The following is a 25,929-nucleotide window of genomic DNA, read 5'->3' as shown; positions in this document are numbered from 1 at the left end:
ACTTGGGGGAAGGGGCGGCTGTGGGCGCAGCTTCAGCAGACTTAAACATCCCTGCCTGACAGCGCTGAAGAGAGCAGCGTATCTCCCAGCACAGCCAGCATTCAAGCTCTGATAAGGGAAACACTGCCTCCTCAAGTGGGTCCCTGACCCCCATGCATTCTAACTGGGAGACACCTCCTGGTAGGGGCTGACAGACACCTCATACAGGAGAGCTCTGGCTGCCATCTGGTGGGTGCCCCTCTGGGACAAAGCTTCCAGAGGAAGGAACAGGCAGCAATCTTTGCTGTTCTTCAGCCTCCGCTGGTGATACCCAGGCAAACAGGGTCTGCAGTGGACCTCCAGCAAGCTCCAACAGACCTGCAGCAGAGGGGTCTGACTGTTAGAAGGAGAACTAACAAACAGAAAGGAATAGTATCAACATCAACAAAAAGGGCATCCACTCAGAGACCCCATCTGAAGGTCACCAACATCAAAGACCAAAGATAGATAAATCCATGAAGATGGGGAGAAACCAGCACAAAAAGGCTGAAAATTCTAAAAACCATAAAACTTCTTCTCCTCCAAAGGATCACAACTCCTTGCCAGCAAGGAAGCAAAACTGGATCGAGAATGAGTGATGAATTGACAGAAGTAGGCTTCAGAAGTGGGTAATAACAAACTCCTTCAAGCTAAAGGAGCATGTTCTAACCCAATTCAAGGAACCAAAGAACCTTGAAAAAAGGTTAGATTAATTGTTAACTGGAATAACCAGTTTAGAGAACATAAATGACCTGTAGGAGCTGAAAAACACAGCACAAGAACTTCGTGAAGCAAATACAAGTATCAACAGCCAAATCGATCAAGCAGAAGAAAGGATATCAGAGATTGAGGATGAATTCAATGAAATAAAGCAAGAAGACAAGATTAGAGAAAAAAGAGTGAAAAGAAATGCACAAAGCCTCCAAGAAATATGGGACTATGTGAAAAGACCAAATCCATGTTTCATTGGTGTACCTGAAAGTGATGAGGAGCATGGAACCCAGTTGGAAAACACTCTTCAGGATATTATCTAGGAAAACTTCCCCAACCTAGCAAGACAGGCCAACATTCAAATTCAGGAAATACAGAGAACACCACAAAGATACCCCTCAAGAAGAGCAACCCCAAGACACATAATCATTAGATTCACCAAGTTGAAATGAAGGAAAACATGTTAAGAGCAGCCAGAGAGAAAGGTCAAGTTGCCCACAAAGGGAAGCCCATCAGACTAACAACAGATCTCTCTGCAGAAACCCTACAAGCCAGAAGAGAGTAGGGGCCAATATTCAACATTCTTAAAGAAAAGAATTTTCAACCCAGAATTTCATACCCAGCAAAACTAGGCTTCATAAGCAAAGGAGAAGTAAAATCCTTTACAGACAAGCAAATGCTAAGAGATTTTGTCACCACCAGGCCTGCCTTACAAGACATCCTGAAGGAAGCACTAAACATGGAAAGGAACAACTGGTACCAGCCACTGGAAAAATACACCAAATTGTAAAGACCATTGACACTATGAAAAAATTGCATCAACTAACGGGCAAAATAACCTGCTAGCATCATAATGACAGGATCAAATTCACACATAACAATATTAACCTTAAATGTAAATGGGCTAAATACCCCAATTCAAAGACACAGACTGGCAAATTGGATAAAGAGTCAAGACCCATCAGTGTGCTGTATTCAGTAGATCCATCTCACATGCAAAGACACACATAGGCTCAAAATAAAGGGATAGAGGACTATTTACCAAGCAAATGGAAAGCAAAAACAAAACAAACAAACAAACAAAAAAACAGGAGTTGAAATCCTAATCTCTGATAAAACACACTTTAAACCACAGAGAGCAAAAGAGACAAAGAAGAACATCACATAATGGTAAAGGGATCAATGCAACAAGAAAAGCTAACTATCCTAAATATATATGCACCCGATATAGGAGCACCCAGATTCATAAAGCAAGTTCTTAGAGACCTACAAAGAGACTTGGGACTCCCACACAATAATAGTGGGAGACTTTAATACCCCACTGTCAATGTTAGACAGATCAATGAGACAGAAAATTAACAAGGATATCCAGAACTTGATCTCAGCTCTAGACCAAGCAGACCTAATAGACATCTACAGAACTCTCCACCCCAAATAAACAGAATATACATTCTTCTCAGCACCACATAGCACTTATTCTAAAATCAACCACATAACTGGAAGTAAAACACTCCTCAGCAAACGCAAAAGAAGGAAAATTGTAACAGTCTCTCAGGCCACAGTGCAATCAAATTAGAGCTCAATATTAAGAAACTCACTCAAAACCACACAACTACATGGAAACTGAACAACCTGTGCCTGAATGACTACTGGGTAAACAATGAAACGAAGGCAGATGTTCTTTGAGAACAAAGACACAATGTACCAGAATCTCTGGGACACATTTAAAGCAGTGTGTAGAGGAAAATTTATAGCACTAAATGCCCACAAGAGAAAGCAGGAAAGATCTAAAATCGACACCCTAACATCACAATTAAAAGAACTAGAGAAGCAAGAGCAAACACATTCAAAAGCTAGCAGAAGACAAGAAATAACTAAGATCAGAGCAGAACTGAAGGAGATAGAGACATGAAAAAACCTTCAAAAAATCAATGAATCCAGGATCTGGGTTTTTGAAAAGATTGACAACATAGATAGACCACTAGCCAGACTAATAAGAAAAAAGAGAAGAATCAAATACACACAATAAAAAATGATAAAACTGTTATCACCACAAAGGTTTGAGCCCAAACCTTTAAAGCAATATAATTTTATTAGGAGTTACACTATTTCATAGATTTACTATAAAGTAAGCACATTACTTTATAATCAAACATTAATTTGAAAATGTATTAAATCCCTGATGACCTAGAAAACATTTTGTTAAATGTTTTTGTAAACACTTCTCTTTTGTTAAGTGTCACAAAAAATTATTTGTTAATTTAATTGCTGTGACACATTATTACCATTTAACTAATCTCTAGAGTATTGGCGGAGAATCTTTACCAACCAGGAATTAGAGAAATGTTGGCCTCTCGAAGTTAAAATCACCAGTTCCAAAAGGCTAGAGGTATGACCTATACATGTGCTTTGTAAAGAATGGCATTGTTTATAAAGAATCCATAAGCAGATTTATTCACGTGCTTTGGGGTAAGCAGGAGCCTCACTCGTAAGTAACTCCTTAAATTTTACTCACTGAAGAGAGAAGCAGGATTATGGATTTTGTCAATTCTCTTTAAATTGTGCAAGAGTGATATTCTTGCTAAGGAAGGTAAACTTGATAGTTCACTTCTTAGGTGTTTTTGGGTGTCTTAATTCATGTGTGTCTTTAAACTTGCTAGTGAATACTTCACTGAAATAGCTGTGATATGTCTACAGATTATTTGTTTGCTTTATTATTTCTGCCTCTTATGATAAATATATACTAATAAAATAAACTAAATGTTCTGATTGCAGGGTTTATCTTAGATTATTTGTTTTTCAAAATGGTATCTGATAATCTGTTTGTGACATATTGTCTGGGTCAAAGGGTTGAAACTATAATGACAGAATAGTCCCCTAAGAACCGAAATACTGCAGGTACAAAGAATGAAATATTCTTGAAATTGATTTTATAAGATAACTCTGATATCTACATGCATTTCATGGAAATGGTAATGTAAGCAAATATACTGTTTAAAATATTGAAAGAAAAGTGAAATATCTTATATCGTTATTACTATGAACAATTTGTGATATTTCCTTCATATCCAGATATTGTGATATTTGCTGCATATCTAGAGATTCTGGATGCTGATGGTCTCAAATGCTATTATATTTCATCTGATTAGCAATCAACAAAAAAATTAGGAATGCCACTGATACTATTATTAATCACATTTTTAAAGTCATAAAGCAAATGATTTCTAAATATCACTGAGATAATGAAGAGTAGGGAAATATTCTGAAGTTTCTCTTAGGCTCAAGAGCATGCCTTTTGCATTTAATCACCATGATACATTCTTGTGTATGAAGAAGATATAAGGTAACTTCAGCATAGAGAAATTTGAGATTCCATGTAGACAGAGAAGAAAAAAACCATGCAATCTGAAGAGAGGAAGCATGGAAATGAGACTTCTAATGACCAGTAGCTAATGTGTGGTTTTGATAAAGCAAATTAAAAATAACAGTAAAGGCTGGGCATGGTGGCTCATACCTGTAATCCCATCACTTTGGGAGGCTGAGGCGGGTGGATCACTGAGGTCAGGAGTTCGAGATCATCCTGGCTAACACAGTGAAACCCCGTCTCTACTAAAAATACAAAAAGTTAGCCAGGCGTGGTGGCATGTGCCAGTAGTCCCAGCTACTCGGGAGGCTGAGGCAGGAGAATCGCTTGAACCCGGGAGGCAAAGGTTGCAGTGAGCTGAGATCACACCACTGCACTCCAGCTTGGGCAACAGAGTGAAACTCCATCTCAAAAAAAAAAATTGTCTTCATTAGTAAAATGAGGATAATTTTTAAAATCACAAGTAACTAAAGGGTGTACTAGAGAAAAACAATAGCATAAACATTTTTGCAAAACTGTTATTGAAAAATCATATGAGTATAACCAAGGCAAGTAACTCATATTTTTAATGTCATTATAATACCAATAAAATTGTGGCATAAACTAAAATAGTTTGGTAATGATACATGAATTATAAATAAATAACAATAGAAAATGAAATTTTTGATATTTTAAAATTATAACTAATGATTCTAGGTTTTTATAGAAAATTAAGTAGTACAGACATTAAAACTAACAAATGAATCTTACTACTAAAATGGTAATTAAAATCACAAGAAGATTTTCTTAAACTTGAAATGCTGCAACACAAGCCAAAAAAAAAAATGCTGAGGTTAGAATATTTGATTTTGTTTTGTTTTGTTCTGTTTTTAGACAGGGTCCTGCTCTGTTGCCTAGGCTAAGTGCAGTGGCATGATCACAATCACGGCTCACTGCAAACTTAACCTCCTGGGCTCAAGGGATCCTCCCACTTCAGCTTCCTGAGTAGTTGGGACTACAAGTATTGCCCAGGCTGTTCTCAAACTTTGGAGGTCAAACAGTCCTCCAGTCTTGGCCTCCCAAAGTGCTGGGATTACAGGTGTGAGCTGCTGCGATGGGCAGAATATTTAAATTTTAGTTAGAAGATTTCAACAAAGTCTAGGAAACCATATGGGGAAGAGGTCCAGATTGATGTTTAGCCTTCTGTTAAATATTGGAATACATTTCGGGCAAAAAGAAGAATCTTTTTTACAGGAGCAGGGTCTTAATTGTAATGTGCAGAAGAAGAGGTGAATGAGAGTACAGCAAAGGAAATAGACACTGCCAACAGAAAAACAAAATACATTCAGTTGTGAATATTATCACAGCTTTTATAGATGATGCTGCAAAGAAAGAGAGGAAGGCTCATATCCATGTCTTAGAGAGCAGCTGAAATTTAAAAATGGTGAGGCATAATCTATCTGGTCCCATTGGAATTAAAACTGTTGTCAGAGGAAGCTCAGGGTCATTCATTAACTTATCATGTAAACCTCTTTTGGAGCAGCCTGTCAGAGGAGGGGACATAGCCAACGGGATTCTAGGCCCCTGAATAGAGAGAATGAATAATGGCTGGAGAATATTCAAACCATTGGGCTGATGAAGAATCTGTCGTAAAGCATGTCTGGAACAACAATTTGATATTGAAGGAAATGAGAAAATAATCTCTGGATGTGTGTCCTGGCAGAATTTTTAAAACATTTTAAAATAAATACTGTAAATGTGCTCAATAGCTGAAAGGTTGTAAGATCTTGATCTCATTTTAATTCCTTTATGTGCTTAGCTCTCGGATCCTATGATTTTAAAAGCTAAGAATGAAAGAAAATATGCTTGTAGAGAAAATATGCTTAATCATTGATTCGAAAATGCTTGCATTTTGTCCATTTCCTCTATCTCTACATTGATGACAATAGCTGCCTTCATTTGTAGATGTTACCAATTTTCTGCATTTGTGGGGGGTTTTGTGTCATTTTATAATTTTGTTTTTTATTCCAGATTATTGTAACATATTATCAGGTATGGACAACATCACCATCTTCACAGAATTCCTCCTCATGGATATCTCAAGCTCCCGGGAGCTCCAAATTTTGCAGGGTCTGCTGTTCTTAGTCATATATCTGGGAGCCTTGACTGGGAATCTTATAACGGGTACGGTCATTGTGATAGACCCACATCTTCATTCTCCAATGTACTTTTTTATAAGCAATTTGTCCCTCATAGACCTTTGCTGCATCTCAATAAGTGTTCCCAAGTTGATTGTGAATTCCCTAACAGGTAGTAAGTCAATCTCACTCAACGAATGTGCAGCTCAGATTTTTTTTACATTTTCTTTGCATCTATAGAGCTTGCTTTCCTTGTGGTGATGTCCTATGACCGCTATGTTGCCATTTGCCACCCTCTGCACTACGGGTTGACCATCACCCCACGTCTGTGCACACAGGCAGCAGGTGCTTCTTGGGCCTGTGGTCTGGTCTATTCAGCGATCCACACAGGCAACATATTCAGGCTTCCCTTTACAAAGTCCAATGTGATTCATCAATATTTCTGTGATGTACCTCAAGTTATGAGAATCTCATCCTCAGGTGTTCAGTTTTCTGAATCTGTGATCCTTGCTGTAAGTGCTTGCATTGTTTTAGCATGTTTTGCCTTCTTGTCTATGTCATACATTAATATATTTTCAACTGTGCTTAGGATGCATTCTGTGGAAGCTCACAATAAAGCCTTGTCCACGTGTACTCCACACTTGGTCATTTTTGTTTTGTTTGTAATATCTGGATTAATTGCTGTTTTAGGGCCCATTGCAAATAAAGCATCCCTTAAAAATCTTCTGACAGCCATGTTTTATATCATGGTGCCCCCATTTGTAAATCCCATTATCTACAGTCTACGGAACAGGGGGATTAACTCTGCTTTAGGCAAAATATTCCACGGATAGTTCCCAAGCAGAAAATTTTCTTGATTACAAAGATGCTGAAAACAAAACAATTTTAGATAGTTGTACATTATATTTAACATATGTTCTTAAATTTCAATTCATCGCAGTCAATTATCAATTGATACTTTTTAATGTATTTTGTTGTCTAACTTTGTCTTTCTATGTCCACCTGTGTGATAATGAGCTACAAATCTATCTTAGCTTTCCTTGCTCAAAACTGTATTTATATAATTCATATATGCTTCTTGAAGACACAACCATCCAGACTTCCAGAATGTTTTAGAAAATGGTTAGAATGATTTTGAGCTAAGCACAAAGGACATCACATGTCCATGCTTATGCATCAGTGCCTTAACAGGAGCCTGTGCACCTGGGAAGACTTCAGCATACTGGATACTGTCAATCAGGAGTAGAATACTGGATACTGGATACTTACCGGATACTGTCAATCCAGAGTAGAGTACCATCAGAGAAGCCTACTGTTTAAGTTGTATTCTTTGCATTCACTTGTAAACAAACTGGACAAATTAATAAAATAGTTAACTCTTAGAGTTAACTAAGGAATTGAGGACACCATGAAGAAATAGCATTGAGACCCCTGCTGAACTCTTGAAACCAGCTTTTCCATGTTTCTTGGAATCCTTGAAGATTTCTTTCACTCTGGAATGGTGGGCTAAAAACTACTGGACTCCCACATAAAATATAGTTTGATGCTTTTGTTCTCTCACTGAAGTCTAGATGCAAAAATGTAGGTCATGTTTGATTCATCCAAAATTTCTGCATGATGAATAAAACAGAATGAGTGGTTGCAGAGTGAAGTGAGACACAACAATAACTAGGATCAGATTTTACCCAAAAAAAACCTGATATTTCTTTTTTTTTTTTTTTTTTTTTTTTTTGTGAGACGGAGTCTTGCTCTGTCACCCAGGCTGGAGTGCAGTGGCCCGATTTCCACTCACTGCAAGCTCCGCCTCCCGGGTTCCCGCCATTCTCCTGCCTCAGTCTCCCGAGTAGCTGGGACTACAGGTGCTGCCACCACGCCTGGCTAATTTTTGTGTTTTTAGTAGAGACGGGGTTTCACCGTGTTAGCCAGGATGGTCTCGATCTCCTGACCTCGTGATCCGCCCACCTCAGCCTCCCAAAGTGCTGGGATGACAGGCCTGAGCCACCGCGCCCGGCCTAATCCATTTCTTAAAAGAGAGAAGACAAACATAAGTTCCATGACGCATTAAAAATTGCATGAATTCGGCAATGTATGAAAGAGATGTAAGGGAGGAAATGATTCAGTCTCTAAATAAATATCCCTTGCCCATTAGGGAGACCATGTCTGCAGTCCGTATGACAGGTAGCAGAAGGTTAAAAGAAAGTCAGCACCTCAGGGTGAGAGTGGACTGTGCAGGTGGTGGCTCCTCCACCAAACCACTCCACAGACGCCGGGATGTGACAGAGCCGAGGATGCATGATGAAGGCGTTAAAGTAGAGGACAGCAGACAGCCACATAGCGGTCACAGGACATCACAGCCGGGAGGACACACTCAGTGGAGCCCAGGGCAAGGGAGGCGTGGAGCTGAACCACACAGCTGCCATCGGTGATGGACTTATCTGAACCGCCCAGGTTGACTTGAAGCTGAAGGATGATGTTACTGGTGAAGTAGAGGTCAGGGAAGGAGAGATAGGAGGGAAAGGTACATGGGAGTATGGAGTTTCGAGTCCAACAGGGATACTAGGATGATGGCAGTGTTGCTGAGAAGGGTCATGAGGTGAAGAATTAAGATTACCCCAAAGAGGCCGGGCGCGGTGGCTCAAGCCTGTAATCCCAGCACTTTGGGAGGCCGAGACGGGCGGATCACGAGGTCAGGAGATCGAGACCATCCTGGCTAACACGGTGAAACCCCGTCTCTACTAAAAAATACAAAAAACTAGCCGGGCGAGGTGGCGGCGCCTGTAGTCCCAGCTACTCAGGAGGCTGAGGCAGGAGAATGGCGTGAACCCGGGAGGCAGAGCTTGCAGTGAGCTGAGATCCGGCCACTGCACTCCAGCTGGGGCAACAGAGCGAGACTCCATCTCAAAAAAAAAAAAAAAAAAAAAAAAAAAGATTACCCCAAAGAGAGCCAGCTCTAACAGGCCGATCTGAAAACCCTAAGAGAATGAAGCCAGGGAGGCGCTGTCATTGTCCCCACATTACACTTGCTTTGATTATTCACCCTCTAAAGATGAAATAACATTAAACAGAAACCCAAAGTGTTTTACATCAAGACCTTAACAATTAAAAACTAGGTTTTGGGGAAACAAAATTTGGAAACAGGTGAAAAGAAAAGGCCAAAGTAGAGAATACTAACGTCTGATATATTTGATTATCCCATGAAATGTCATACCCAGTCTGTCGGCCACAGGTTTTTCATCTACCTTGGAGGATAAAACAAAGTTAGAATATATCAACACTGAGATTTTGCCTGATTTTTATCAACAGTTTGTTTCATGTAAAGGTGGTGGGATTTTATAGGACTGTGGGAACCACAAACACCATGGAAATATAATATATTCCCAGGATCTACCAATTGGACATTTAAATTTGGTGAACACATGATGAAGCATGTCTGAATACACATGACATCATCTGTGCGCTATGAGAATGCAGAGAAGGATAAGCAACTTATACAGAGGAAGGTTGAGAAGGAGTTAAAGTGTGTGGTTATTGCTCTTAATGAGGTAAAAAAAAGCAATCCAGGCCTAAAAAAAATACCTTGAGTACAGAAATGGAGAAGGTACATTAAAAGACGCAATAGGAAAAAAGATTCCAAATTTAGAGAGTGATCTTGCATATATAGGGAATGCTACATAATAAAACGTGGCACTTACAAAGTAAATTTGGGTTAGTTTTTCAAGGACCATAATATCAGTAGACATTGTTTGGGTAGCATAGGTTATAGTTTGTTTTAAATTTTCCTTTTTAAGATAACTATGTCTGTACAGCATAAGAGAATTTGAAACAGAAAACGCCCTTGTCCAGAGACTGTGTAGGCAGCTAAAGCCACAGTGAACAATGTTATGCATTTGGAAGAGACTGAGTGTAATATAAATAGAAAGCAAGAAACACTGTAGAGGGCTAATAAAGTGAAATTCATTAAAATTTGGGTGTCAATAGGACATTGGGCCACAGAATAGGAAAAAAATCAAAATGATTGAAGCTTTATACATGATGAAATAAGGAGACTGAATAATTAAAGCCAGTCTCTGTCCATTCAATCCTAAGCCAGTTGATGCTGAGACGAGTCAGAGTGACCATGTCTAAAAACTCCAAGAACAAAATTGAGATCAATTTAGTGTGCTTCCTGCAATAAGGACTTTGCCCATTATACTCTCCCCATCCGTAACACATTAATACCAACTACTGACATGACATCCTCCACAATTAAGACACATATAAACATATAAGTCATGTATATAATTTACAATAATGACAATTATTTAGTCACAAGATTAGGGAAGCCAAATGAATATAAGCACCATCCTCAGGCAAATGCCAAACCCTGCAGGTCTAACAAGCAATATGACACATCAATCATGGCCATCCCTCAGCTCTTTGTAAAAATCAAATGCAGCTGACACAGCCAACACTTCAAGACCCTACGTACTTACTCTGAAGCTGGTTTTTTTTTTAACCAATCCTGTTCAGTTTTGAAATATCTGTTAACTGCATGTCCTTATACAACAAAATTTCTTGTGTCAGCTCAAGTTGTCAAAATTTCAATTTTATATCATTAAAATGAACTTGTAACTAGTGTCCTACCACCAGGACACGACTGAAGCTACATTTAATGTCCTTACACACACAAGCTATTGCTGCTACATGTGTTAATGAAAGTCTGTAGAGTATGATGAAAAAGCAAAGACCATCACAACAGAAAAGGCTTGAGTTTAATTCCTGGTCTTTCACATGTTATTTGTGTGCTGGATACCACCGAGCTTTAGTCTGCTCATCTGTAACATCAAGAGGATGAATAGCTCTCACGTTTTAGGGATGGTGTAAGCACTATGTGAAATAGCAGATCTAGAGTGCCTGCCCTTTGGTGCAGATGAATGCATGTGAGTAAACAGTGTGTTAGGTCTATTAAAAGATAGGTCAAAATCCCTCATACAGTTTACAATCATCCCAAAATCATGCCTAAGCCTCGTTTGCAAGATTTGCTGTCTGCATTTGAGCGACTGTAAGCCCCAACCATACAGAACCACTTCTATTTCTCCAAACTTAGCATACGGTTTTCCATTGCCAAGTCTTGTCATTTGCTGTGCTTTTCACGGTATCCACTCACTACATCTGCTTAGACGCTGTTACACACTACTCTATTCAATATGAATACATCAAAGACAAGTTTTCCCATTCTTTAATAACACATTCTAAAGCCCTTTATATTAGATGAAAAACTGTTATTTAACTATTTCTTATTGGACATTGTTTTAATCTATTCATTAATATGTATTGGATGCGTAATGCATTTCAGGCCCTATGCTAGATATCAGGAATGTGAAATAAAAATACATGAGTTTTGCTACCAGGAATCTTGTTAGGTATTAGAAAACCACCAGCAAACCCCAAAATAACTACGAGAATCAGTTCTAGGTGTAACTGGGTAGCAAATCTAACTCTATTCTACCATGGCAAGTGCAGGGAAGAAAGAGGGAGATGAAAGACAAATTTCAGAAAGTAGATCTGCATTGAGTCTTGAAGATTATAAAGCACTCAAGTTAAACAATGTTCAGGAAGAAGCAACAGTCTTATACGTAATACAAAGTCTTGAAATAACCTGGCATATTCATAACTGCTAGAAGTAGAGTGTTATCGGGGTTCAGACAGCAAGGGATGGAGAGTAAAAAGGGCTTTAGAGGCTGCAACCAGCTGTAGATTTGTCTTAGGCCATGTTGTACAGATGCTGGATGTCTAGACAAGCACTTTCATGTACAGTGACAACCACGTGGACAATTTCACAAAAGTGAATGTCAGGAAACTATTTTGAAGGCTACAGCAGTCGCTGGGTGAGCAAAAAAGGGATCTGGAATGTCAGGATGGAAAGGAGAAAATGGTTCCGTACTTTCACCTTCCAGTCTTTCTGACCCAATTTATATTTTTATCTGAAAATAAACGCATCTCATTTATAATTTTAAACAGCATGCTCTGATAAGAGAATTCCAAATGAATTATCTGTTTAAGTGTGTTTATTTTACAGCACAAGGACCTGGAAGTCCACCTCTCTCCTCCATACTTAAATAGAGGACCTAACTCTGCAGGATTTCTAGTAGGAGGGTCAGTGAATGTGAAATGACCTCAGGTCATTTCTATGAGTTCTTCCTTCAGAGTAACCATTTGTAGACAATAAAGATGCATGCAGGAAGGAGAAGAAAACTGGGACAAAGTGATAGAGGTAAGGCCAGCAATAAAAGTCTTCCAAGGGTTTGACAGAACTCGATAGATAGCAGCGTGGGTAATGGAAGACATATGCATTTAGGAGAGATTTAAAGCATAATTTACATGGCTTTTGAAAATGAACCTAAGTCCTTAACTTCAGGGAAACCACTCTTAAAATTCTTTGGGTCCTTTAGGAGATGACAAAAATAAAGCCATGATTTCCAGTTTCAGCAGCCATGTAGATTAAATTTTGTCTGCACCCACTGAATCAAATACCTTGATATATTTCCCTCCTCAAAAGAAGCCCAAGTGAATTTTTCCAGGAGAGTGTTACCAACTGGATAGAGTCAACATCCTCTTGAAAAGTAACCTGGAAGTGAAGGGACAACCACAGGGGAGTGATCATCAGTTTATTCCTCTGAAGACTGGGGTGCTGAAAGAACCACCAGGGCAAACGTCATGTCCGACAGTAAACCAAGTGCTTAGTAAGTCAGTCCAGTGGTCCCCCCAGCATTGTCAACTGCGGGAGCCACTTCTCTCTCTTCAACGGAATACACAGCCTAGTCCAGATGCTTTGCTAATGAAGCCTTCTGCCTGCTGTTACCTGTTTTGGAACACAGGACAGATATTCTGAGCTGTATATGTGGTAATTATCCTGAGAGAATGTCAGGACTGCAATCTATGTGCAGCTATCCAGGAATTTGAGAAAGGACAATAAGAGATCTTGGGATGATTACTGACGTCCTCACGAACCTTAGGAAATGATTTCATGTCCTTGGGACTAAGTGTCTCCATAGATAAAGTGAGGATATCAGCATCAATTTCTCTGTGCATCTAAGACATGTTGCTGTGGTTAATTCAAATCACATTTGGGGTAGACAGATGAGCCCTGAGTCAACAATAGAGTCAGGATCTCCTGGTGATTCTGATGATATAACAGGAGACACTTACAGAGCACTCACCGGCACCAAGCTCTGTTCTAAGGACATGACTTATATGAACCTGTTGTATTCTCTCGACAATGATATTAATGATATCCCCATTCCTATCATCACAGACAAGGAAACTAAGTCTGAGAGTGGAGAAGTAAGATACCCAAGGACACTTGCATAGCAGAACCAAAATTTTGAGCATAGGTGCTGGCATTCCAAATCCTCACATATTATGCTGCTGTCATGGGTTCCTGCTGAAATGGAAGAAGGACATACATGTACCTACCGGGCAACCACTACTCACCCTTCTAAGTCATCTCTTTAGTGAGTCATTTTTAGTGCTCTGCTTTCCTTTAAACTATATGCTTCGGGGGAAATTGCTCTGTTTTGAGTTACAGCTTTGAGCTCCCCAGACTGCTCTGTTCTCTTGAAGAATCCTCAGATATTTAACGTTTAAATAATTGATGTTCATACTGCACACATGTAGACAGGAAACAGTGTCACCTTGGTGTACATCAATTCCTATTTCACACAAATATATCTGAATGCTCTGCTTTGGAGTAAGAAGAGTAAGGGAGGTTAAATAAGAACATATAGGCAGGGCCAGTGACAAGTGGGGTTCTGATAAATATTAATGACTGATAGTGACCCTGAGAAGGGATGAAGGGTAGGAATATAATTATGAAAAAACTAGCAGATAAGATATAGCTTTGTAGCTTCTGAATTTGGGGGTATTTGCTTTGTCAAACCTGTTGAGAAAACCTGGCATGGATGAAACCAACATCTAGAGTTTAATCTTAGGATGGTGTTTTCAGGTTCAGAAGTGGACACCAGAGGACAATTGGAATATGGGAAGCAGTTCAGAATATGCTTGTCTCATTCAACAGGTGGCCCCTCAGCACTAGATCCAAGCATGTTTACTCTAATCAATGTGCAGTGGGGGGACCTGGTGAGACATTGTAAAACACAGGAAGTGTTACTTGTGGGAGAAGGACTGAGAAATCTTACAAAAATCACCTTTAAAAATCTGCAGATAGATAGATAGATAGATAGATAGATAGATAGATAGATAGATAGATAGATAGAGTTTACATGTAATTACAAATCTGAGCTACCCACTGTGAAGACTATAATCATTCCTGCGAGACATTTGGTCTCATCTCAGCATTTAGTTTTTGCTTGTGTTGACTAATTCTCCCTTTTTCCTAAAGTGGAATGAGAATGACAGAGAAGAAAATTGAACTGTACAGGGCCGGGTTACAAAAATTTAATTTTCATTATTATTATTCAAGTTTAAGCATCGAGGAAGAAAGGGGAGGCAAAGGTGTCTTTGCTACTATCTGATCTGAATACTGTATGCATCATTACTAAGGTGGTACTATTTAAAATACAAGTTTTGAGCCCACAAAACTGAAGAGGAGAACCCTATATTTTCATTAATTCACTGACGCAGTTGGTACTGTTAGAAGCATCTCAGTAGCCAATTTCTCACAAATCCACTAAGGTTTCTTCTTCTGAAATGCATTACCCAGTTACCTTTCGTTTGCTGAATGGTGACACTGATCCAAAATGATTGATCACTAACCATTGTAGATCCTCAAACTCGTAGTTTCTTTTCTATGTTTCTGTTTCCATCTTTGAAAAAAGGAAATGAAAATTCAGATACCTTTTGGTATGCTCTAAAGAAAAACTAGATTTTTTTTATTTTTTTAATTTTTAAATTTTAAAGTGATTTTTAAGTCAACAAACTATGTCTTATGACCGTTGTCAATTTCCCTGAAGAATGGATACTTGCACACTCTGCAGAGAGCTCATGAGTTGGTCCTCTGGGATATCAGGCCGTACTAGAAAATACTTATTAAACACAAGATGACCAAAGGAAAAAGTGAGTTGTAATCCCTAAGGTCATAATTTTCACCATAGGAAGCACTCTTTTCTAACCTAGGAAATGTAAATGTAAATGCAATTCTGGAAACACTCTCAAGACTTCATTGAACACATGTGCACAGTCTCTCATGCAGTCACCATCCAGCCAATCATCTAGCGATCCTTCTGTAGCAGCCTTTTATTTGAACCCCCTTCATGGTTTTTCATTTGATGCTGACAAATCCCAAAGTTCTGAGCACTGATTACAGGGCCCGGCATGCTTTGCCTCGGCTGACTTCCTCAGCTCTATTTGTTCCAGTCTTGGAGTTATGTTTCGCTTTGTTTAAATTCCTTACATTTTAATTTGTCTCCCATATTAGGGCATTCTTACTTGCTATTTGCTTACACAGAAATATTCTTCTCACAGTATGTTTTTTCGTATTTTATTCGTCAGAAACATTGTCCAAATTGTCAACTAAACCAAATCACTCCTTTGTTATGTCTTTGATTTTACTTTCCAGCATCAAAAAATAATTTTGAAAGAATTACATACCTATTTTTAAATTTCTGGCTATGACTTTAGATTCTGAACTTTGTGGTGGCTGCTTGACAATTGTATCTCTAGCACTTAGCCAAGTGTCAGACATAGCAGTATGCAATAAATATTTTTAAATGAGATTATTTTAATCCACCCATCCTTATTTAAACTATTTCCACCAACATTTCTTCACATTTAAAATACTTCTATGTAAACGCATATTAAACTTCATGTTATACCTTTACATTATTGAAAACTGGGATTGTGTCTTACTAATCTTTTTTTTTTTTTTTTTGCTTTTTATTGTCTTTTTTTATTATTACACTTTATGTTCTAGAGTACATGTGCACAACGTGCAGGTTTGTTACATACGTATACATGTGCCATGTTGGTGTGCTGCACCCATTAACTTGCCATTTACATTAGGTATATCTCCTAATGCTATCCCTCCCCTCTCCCCCCTCCCCACAATAGGACTCGGTGTGTGATGTTCCCCTTCCTGTGTCCAAGTGATCTCATTGTTCAATTCCTACCTATGAGTGAGAACATGCAGTATTTGGTTTTCTGTTCTTGCGATAGTTTGCTGAGAATGATGGTTTCCAGCTGCATCCATGTCCCTACAAAGGACACAAACTCATCCTTTTTTATGGCTGCATAGTATTCCATGGTGTATATGTGCCACATTTTCTTAATCCAGTCTATCAGTGAATTTTATGATTAGACTTGAATCCCATCTTCCAACTCCCTCATTATGTGTATGGAAATATTCCAAAATCCAAAAATAAATCTTAAATCCAAAACACTTCTGCTCTCAAGCATCTATCTAAGGGATATTCAACTTGTATACTGTAACTATACAAAAAATATATATCATAAATGCATTGTCAATTAAGGCTTTTGTCTCCAAATTAGGAAGCTGGCATATCTTTTAAAAATTTCTTGGGAAAGAAAGTATAATTAGATGGATTATTTTCCAGTTTGCTTGAATTTTAAAACCAGAAACTATACATCCACCTTCAGTAGAGATAACTAGTCACAGGTTAAATTAACTAGTGTGTTGCATACAAAGTATAAGCACAAGTTTATTTTCAATTTTTACTAATCTTTAAACAGAATCCTTCAATTCTCTATTGGCTAGAAAATTGAAAAAATGGACAATTATATATGATTCATTTCATCTTTTTTTTTTTATTTTGTGACACTTTCAATTTTCTTCTCAGAAAAGCCAATGTCAAAAACTATTAATTTTTGAACTATTACTGTAAGTTTATAAGCAAAAATCTCCAGTACATAGAAAAAGAAAAATTGAAGTAAATATCAGGTTAGCAAAGGGTCTGCTCACTGGTCTTATACAGTTTATTGAGTAGATTACACCTCAAAAATGAAATAGGTAATTGGATGGGGAGATGTTGGCATTTGAACTTTGGTGAGCAGGGTTGGAACTGAAGATTCTTGGACATTTATTTGTGGAGATGTATTGGGTATATTTAAAGAGGTTGATTCTGAGCCAATATGAGTTACCATGGCCTGGGGTACACTCTCAGGAGGTCCTGAGAAAGTGTGCCTGAGGTGGTCAGGTCACCGTTGAGTTTTATACATTTTAGGGAGACAGGAGTTACAAGCAAAGACATAAATCAATACATGGAAAGTGCACATTGGTTCAGCTTAAAGAGGCAAGACCTTGAAGCAGGAGAGAGCTTACAGGTCATAGGTAGATTCAAATATTTTCTGATTGGCAATTGGTTGAAAGAGTTAAGCTTTGTCTAAAGACTTAAGAAGTCAGTAGAAAAGAATGCTTTAGCTAAAATAAAGGGGTTGTGGAAACCAAGGTCTTTGTTACGTAGACAAAGTCTCATAGATGGAATCCCTCAGACAGCGTGTGATCTACACCAGAGTCAGGTTGGAACTGGGACTCTTATTGCCACAGTCTGTTTCATCAGTCTTATGACTCATCCTGGTCACTTGTGCCTAAACTCCAAAAGGGAAGGGGTATAACAAGGTGTGTCTCACCTCTCTTCCTATCATGGCCAGAATTCAGTCTTTCAAGATCATCTGAGGTCTCCTTGGCCCAGAAGGGGGTCCATTCAGTTAGTCAGGGGGATTAGGAATTTATTTTCATTTTACATTATTGTCCTAAGAAAGTTTTTTTTATCACCTCCATGTCCTCAAACTTTACAAGCAAAAACACAGAATATTTTAGATCATTGTTTCAATTTCTATGATTCCACCTAAACCACAGAGATGCCACATTTCAGAGTTGCCTAAGGATATATAATAAGATAATATTTCTACACTTTAGCCAGAAAGGCATGTTTCATGCACTGCTCAGGGTGAAGAACTTCTCCAGAGTCTGCTGTTCTGCATCATCTTCATTGCTGCAAGGTGATAAAGCGGCTTGAGGGTTTCAGTGTGGAAGCACAACTTCGTAATCATGCTCATGGGTGCAGGAATAAGGCCTACTAACAGAAGTCCTAAGAAGGGCATATTCTGTCTCTGACCTTTCTCTAAATTCTTTCACTTTCCTTGTGAGGGAGTCAATGTTCTCATAGCCATCATCATTGGAGCTCAGGGAAGATCTCCGATGGGGGATGTGATTAATGACAGTGTAGCACACTTCTTCAGAACCACTGCCATTCTCATTTTCCTGCCAAGCACAAAGAGAAAAGAAATCAAGGACCCAGGGTCATTCATAAATTGAACTCAGTGTACTACCTTCCCATCTTCTTTATATACCCAATGGTGCTCTTACACCTAAGGTATCCAAAACCCAAGCATTCCTATACACCAATAATAGATAAGCAGAGAGCCAAATCATGAGTGAACTCCCATTTACAATTGCTACAAAAAGAATAAAATAGCCAGGAATGCAACTTACAAGGGAAGTGAAAGACCTCTTCAAGGAGAACTAAAAACCACTGCTCAAGGAAATAACAGAGGAAACAAACAAATGGAAAAATATTCCATGTTCAAGGATAGGAAGAATCAATATCATAAAAATGGAAATATTGCCCAAAGTAATTTACAGATTCAATGCTACTTCCATCAAGCTCCCATTGATTTTCTTCACAGAACTAGAAAAAACTACTTTAAATTCCATATGGAACCAAAAAAGAGCCTGTTTAGCCAAGACAATCCTAAGCTAAAAGAACAAAGCTGCATAGAAATAGCTCTGGTCTGCAGCTCCCAGCAAGACCAATACGGAAGGTGGGTGATTTCTGCATTTCCAACTGAAGTACCCAGTTCATCTCAGTGAGACTGTTTAGACAGTGGGTATAGCCCACAGAGGGTGAGCAGAAGCAGGATGGGGTGTCACCTCACACAGGAAGTGCAAGGGATCAGGGAACTCCCTCCTCTAGCCAAGAGAAGTCACGAGGAACCATACCTTGAGGGACAGTGCTATCCAGCCCAGATACTACGATTTTCCCATGGTCTTCGCAACCCACAGACCAGGAGATTCCTTTGGGTGCCTACACGACATGGACCCTGGGTTTCAAGCATAAAACTGGGTTTCAAGCACAAAACTGACTGGCCATTTGAGCAGACACCGAGCTAGTTGCAGGAGATTTTTTCGTACCCCAGTGGTGCCTGCAACAGCAGTGAGAAAGAACGGTTTACTCCCCTGGAAAAGGGGCTGAAGCCAGGGAGCCAAGTGGTCTTGCTCAGTGGGTCCCACCCCCATGGAGCCCAGCAAGCTAAGAGCCACTGGCTTGAAATTCTTGCTGCCAGCACAGCAGTCCGAAGTCGACCTGGGACATTTGAGCTTGGTGCGGGGAGGGGTGTCCGCCATTACTGAGGCTTGAGTAGGCAGTTTTCCCCTCACAGTGTAAACAAAACCACAGGGGAATTCGGGCTGGACAGAGCCCACCCCAACACTGCAAAGCCACTGTAGCCAGACTGCCTCTCTATATTTCTCTTCTCTGTGCAGGGCATCTGTGAAAGAAAGGCAGCAGCCCCAGTCAGGGGCTTACAGAAGGGAAGGCTATGAGCACAGCTTCAGCAGACTTCAATATTCCTTCCTGTCGACTCTGAAGAGAGTAGCAGAGCTCCCAGCACAGTGCTCAAGCACTGCTAAGGGACAGACTGCCTCCTCAAGGGGGTCCCTGACCCCCATGCCTCCTGACAAGGAAACACCTCCCAACAGGGATCGATAGGCACCTCATACAGTAGAGCTCCAGCTGGCATCTGGCAGGTGCCCCACTGGGACAAAGCTTCCAGAGGAAGGAGCAGGCAGCAATCTTTGCTGTTCTGCAGTCTCCACTGGTGATACACAGCCAAACAGAATCTGGAGTGGACCCCCAGCAAACTCCAGCAGACCTGCAGAATAGGGACCTGACTGTTAGAAGGAAAATTAACAAACAGAAAGCAATAGCATCAACATCAACAAAAAGGACAACCACGCAAAAATTCCATACAAAGGTCACCAAAAGCAAAGACCAAAGGTAGATAAATCCACAAAGATGAAGAAAAAGCAACTCAAAAAGGCTGAAAATTCCAAATACCAGAGTGACTCTTCTCCTCCGAAGGATCACAACTCCTTGCCAGCAAGGGAACAAAACTGGACAGAAAATGAGTTTGTCAACTTGACAGAGGTAGGCTTCAGAAGGTGGGTAATAAACTCCTCTGATCTAAAGGAGCATGTTCTAACCCAATGCAAGGAAGCAAAAACCTTGAAAAAAGGTTACGGGAATTGCTAACTAGAATAACCAGATTAGAGAAGAACATAAATGACCTAATGGAGCTGAAAAACACAGCACGAGAAGTTTGTGAAGCACACACAAGTATCAATAGCCAAATTGATCAGGCAGAAAAAAAGATATCAGGCATAGAAGATCAACTTAATGAAATAAAGCATGAAGACAAGGTTAAAGAAAAAAGAATGAAAAGGAACAAACAAAGCCCTCAAGAAATATGGGACTATGTGAACAAAGACCAAACCTACATTTGATTGGTGTACCTGAAAGTGACGGGGAGAATGGAGCCAAGTTGGAAAACACACTTCAGGATATTATCCAGGAGAATTTCCCCAACCTAGCAAGACAGGCCAACATCCTAATTCAGGAAATACAGAGAACATCACAAAGATACTCCTTGAGAAAAGCAACCCCAAGACACATAATCGTCAGATTCACCAAGGTTGAAATGAAGGAAAAAATGTTAAGGACAACCAGAGAGAAAGGTTGGGTTACCCTCAAAGGGAAGCCCATCAGACTAATGGCAGATCTCTCTGTAGAAACCCTACAAGCCAGAAGAGAGTGGGGACCAATATTCAACATTCTTAAAGACAAGAATTTTCAACCCAGAATTTCATATCTAGCTAAACTAAGCTTCATAAGTGAAGGAGAAATAAAATCCTTTACAGAGAAGGAAATACTGAGGGATTTTGTCACCACGAGGCCTGCCTTATAAGAACTCCTGAAGGAAGCACTAAATATACAAAGGAAAAATCAATACCACCCACTGCAAAAACAAACCAAAATGTAAACTCCATCGACACTATGAAGAAACCACTCAACTAATGAGCAAAATAACCAGTTAGCATCATAATGACAGGATCAAATTCACACATAACAATATTTGTTAAATTTACATTTGATTTGTAATAAATGTAAATGTACTAATGTAAATTAATATAAATTATATAAATTATAATTTATTAATGTAGTAAATAAAATAAATGAATAAAAATATAATTTATTAATGTAATTTAATATAAATAATATAAATTAAATGTAAATTTAATTTGTAATAAAAGTAAATTTATTAAATTTACATTTAACAAATATTAACCTTAAAGGTTAACTTTAAGTTTACATTTAACAAATATTAACTTTAAATCAAATTCACATATAATAATATTTGTTAAATGTAAATGGGCTTAACCTTAAATGTAAATGTAAATGGGCTAAATGCCCCATTTAAAAGACACAGACTGGCAAATTAGATAAAGAGTCAAGATCCATTGGTGTGCTGTATTCAGGAGACCCATCTCACGTGCAGAGACACACATACACTCAAAATAAAGGGATGTAGGAAGATGTACCAAGCAAATGGGAAGCAAAAAAGAGCAGGGTTTGCAATCTGATAAAACAGACTTTAAACCAACAAAGATCAAAAGAGACAAAGAAGGCCATTACATAATGGTAAACAAAATGAAGGCAGATATAAAGATGTTCTTCGAAACCAATGAGAACAAACACACAGCATACCAGAATCTCTGCAACACAGCTAAAGCAGTGTTTAGAGGGAAATTTATAGTACTAAATGCAAACAGGAGAAAGCAGGACAAATCTAAAATCAACACCCTAACATCACAATTAAAACAACTAGAGAAGCAACAGCAAACAAATTCAAAAGCTAGCAGAAGACAAGAAATAACTAAGATCAGAACAGAACTGAAGGAGATAGAGATGTGAAAAACCCTTCAAAACATCAATGAATCCAGGAGCTGGTTTTTTGAAAAGATTAACAAAATAGATAGTCCACTAGCCAGAATAATAATGAAGAAAGACAGAAGAATCAAATAGACACCCTAAAAAAATAATAGAGGGGAGGTTACCACTGATCCCACAGAAATACAAACTACCATTAGAGAATACTATAAACACTTTTACACAAACAAACTAGAAAATCTAGAAGAAATGGATAAATCTCTGGACACATACACCTTCCAAGACTAAATCAGGAAGAAGTTGAATCCCTGAATGGACCAATAACAAGTTCTGAAATTGAAGCAGTAATTAATTAGCCTACCAATCAAAAAAGCCCAGAACTAGATAGATTCACAGCTGAATTCTACCAGAGGTACAAAGAGGAGCTGGTACCATTCCTTCCCAAATTATTCCAAACAATAGAAAAATAGGGACTCCTCCCTAACTCACTTTATGAGGCCAGCATCATCCTGATATGAAAACTTGCCAGAGACAAAACAAAAATAGAAAATTTCAGGCCAATATCCCTGATGAACATCAATGCGAACATCCTCAATAAAATACTGGAAAACCAAATCCAGCAGCACATTAAAAAGCTTATCCACCACGATCAAGTCGGCTCCATCCCTAGGATGCAAGGCTGGTTCAACATACACAAATCAACAAATGTAATCCATTACATAAAAAGAATCAATGACAAAAACCATATGAATATCTCAATAGATGCAGAAAAGACCTTTGATAAAATTTAACACCCCTTGATGCTAAGAGCACTCAGTAAACTAGGTACTGACCAAACCTATCTCAAAATAATAAGAGCTATTTATGGCATACCCACAGTCAACATCATACTGAATGGGCAAAAGTTGGAAGCATTCCCTTGGAAAACCAGCACAAGAAAAGTATGCCCTCTCTCTCTACTCCTATTCAACATAGTATTGGGAGTTCTGACCAGGGCAATCAGACAAGAGAAAGAAATAAAGCATATTCAAATAGGAAGAGAAAAAGTCAATTTGTCTCTGTTTGCAGATGACATGATTGTATATTTAGAAAATGCCATAGTCTCAGTCCAAAAACTCCTTAAGCTGATAAGCAACTTCAGCAAAGTCTCAGAATACAAAATCAATGTGCAAAATTCACAAGCATTCCTCTACACCAATAATAGACAAACAGAGAGCCAAATCAAGAGTGGACTCTCATTCACAATTGCTACAAAAAGAATAAAATACCTAGGAATACAACTTACAAGGGACGTGAAGGACGTCTTCAAGGAGAACTAAAAACCACTGCTCAAGGAAATAAGAGAGGACACTAACAAATGGAAAAACATTCCATGCTCATGGATAGGAAGAATCAATATTGTTAAAACGGCCATACTGCCCAAAGTAATTTATAGATTCAATGCTATTCCCATCAAGCTACCATTGACTTTCTTCACATAATTAGAAAAAAGCTTCTTTAAATTTCATAAGGAACCAAAAAAGTGCACATATAGCCAAGACAATCCTAAGCAAAAAGAACAAAGCTGGAAGCATCATGCTACCCGGCTTCAAACTATACTACAAGGCTACAGTAACCAAAACAGCATGGTACTACTACCAAAACAGATATATAGACCAATGGAACAGAACAGAGGCCTCAGAAATAACACCACACAGCTACAACCATCTGATCTTTGACAAACCTGACAAAAACAAGCAATGGGAAAATGATTCACTATTTAATAAATGGTGTTAGGAAAACTGGCTAGCCATATGCAGAAAACTGAAACTGGACCCCTTCCTTACACCTTATACAAAAATTAACTCAAGTTGGATTAAAGATTTAAACATAAGACCTAAAACTATAAAAATCCTAGAAGAAAACTTCGGCAGTACCATTCAGGACATAGGCATGGGCAAAGACTTCATGACTAAAACACCAAAAGCAATTGCAACAAAAGCCAAAATTGACAAATGGGATCAAATTAAACTAAAGGGCTTCTGCATGGCAAAATAAACTATCATCAGAGTGAACAGGCAATCTACAGAATAGCAGAAAATGTTTGCAATCTATCTGTCCGACAAAGTGCTAATATCCAGAATCTACAAAGAACTTAAACAAATTCACAAGAAAAAAACAACACCATCAAAAAGTAGGTGAAGGATATGAACAGACAATTCTCAAAAGAAGACATTTATACAGCCAAAGAAACATATGAAAAAAAGCTAATTATCACCAGTCATTAGAGAAATGCAAATCAAAACCACAATGAGATACCATCTCATGCCAGTTAGAATGGTGATCATTAAAAATCAGGAAACAACAGATGCTGGAAAGGATGTGGAGAAATAGGAATGTTTTAACACTGTTGGTGGGAGTGTAAACTGTAGAAGACAGTGTGGCAATTCCTTAAGGATCTAGAACTAGAAATACCACTTGACCTAGCAATCCCATTACTGGGTATATACCCAAAGGATTATAAATCATTCTACTATAAAGACACATGCACATGTATTTTTATTGCAGCCGTATTCACAAGAGCAAAGACTTGGAACCAACTCAACTGCCCATCAATGTTAGACTGGATAAAGAAAATGTATCACAAACACACCATGGAATACTATGTAGCCATAAAAAAGAATAAGTTTATGGTCTTTGGGGGGACATGGATGAAGCTGGAAACCATCATTCTCAGCAAACTAACAAAGGAAGAGAAAACCAAACACTGCATGTTTCCACTCATAAGTGGGAGTTGAACAATGAGAACATATGGGCACAGGGAGTGGAACATCACACATCAGGGCCTGTTGTGGGGTGGGGGTAAAGGGGAGGGATAGCATTAGGAGAAATACCTAATGGAGATGATAGGTTAATGGGTGCAGCAAACCACCACAGCATATGTATACCTGTGTAACAAACCTGCATGTTCTGCACACTGTATCCCAGAACTTAAAGTATAATAATAATAAAAAAGAAATATAACAAAACCCAGCAAAATAATAATAATAATAATAATAATAAAAGAACAAAGCTGGAGACTTCCTGCTACCTGACTACCAACTATAATATAAAGCTACAGTAACCAAAACAGCATGGTATTAGTACCAAAGCAGATATATATGCCAATATAGACCAATGGAACAGAACAGAGGCCTCACAAAAAACACCACACATCTACACCCCTCTGATCTTTGACAAACCTGACAAAAACAAGCAATAGGGAGAGAATTCCATATTTAAAAAATGGTGCTGGAGAAACTGGCTAGCCATATGCAGAAAACAGAAACTGGATCCCTTTCTTACACCTTATACAAAAATTAACTCAAGATGGATTAAAGACTTAAATATAAAACTTAAAACCATAAAAACCCTAGAAGAAATCCTACGTAATACCATTCAGGACATAGGCATGGGCAAAGATTTTATGACTAAAACGCCAAAAGCAATTGCAACAAAAGTCAAAACTGACAAATGGGATCTAATTAAACTAAAGAACTTCTGCTCAGAAAAAAACAAAACAAAACAAAAACTATCATCAGAATGAACAGGCAACCTACAGAATGGGAGAAAAATTTTGCAATCTATTCATCTGACAAAGGTCTAATATCCAGAATCTATAAGGAACATAAACAAATTTACAAGAAAAAGACAAACAAATCCACCAAAAAGTGGGTGAAGGATATGAACAGATACTTCTCAAAAGAAGACATTTATGCGGCCAACAAACATGAAAAAA

The 25,929-nt window shown here is 38.5% G+C and overlaps 1 protein-coding gene across 2 annotated transcripts in view; it reads right to left on the bottom strand.

The window, feature by feature from the left end:
• Positions 1-16,988: 16,988 nt before the first annotated feature.
• GCSAML (germinal center associated signaling and motility like) overlaps positions 16,989-25,929 on the bottom strand; it is a 64,697-nt gene continuing 55,756 nt past the window's right edge. For both annotated transcript variants that reach the window (XM_010387348.2, XM_010387344.2), the window contains exon 5: positions 16,989-18,427. In XM_010387348.2, coding sequence (XP_010385650.1) covers positions 18,188-18,427 — 240 coding nt within the window. In that variant the 3' untranslated portion in view covers positions 16,989-18,187. The remainder of the gene's footprint in view (positions 18,428-25,929) is intronic.

The sequence above is a fragment of the Rhinopithecus roxellana genome, chromosome 8 (genome assembly GCF_007565055.1).
Source record: "Rhinopithecus roxellana isolate Shanxi Qingling chromosome 8, ASM756505v1, whole genome shotgun sequence".
Taxonomy (NCBI): Eukaryota; Metazoa; Chordata; class Mammalia; order Primates; family Cercopithecidae; genus Rhinopithecus; species Rhinopithecus roxellana.
This window is presented reverse-complemented; position numbering and strand designations above follow the sequence as displayed.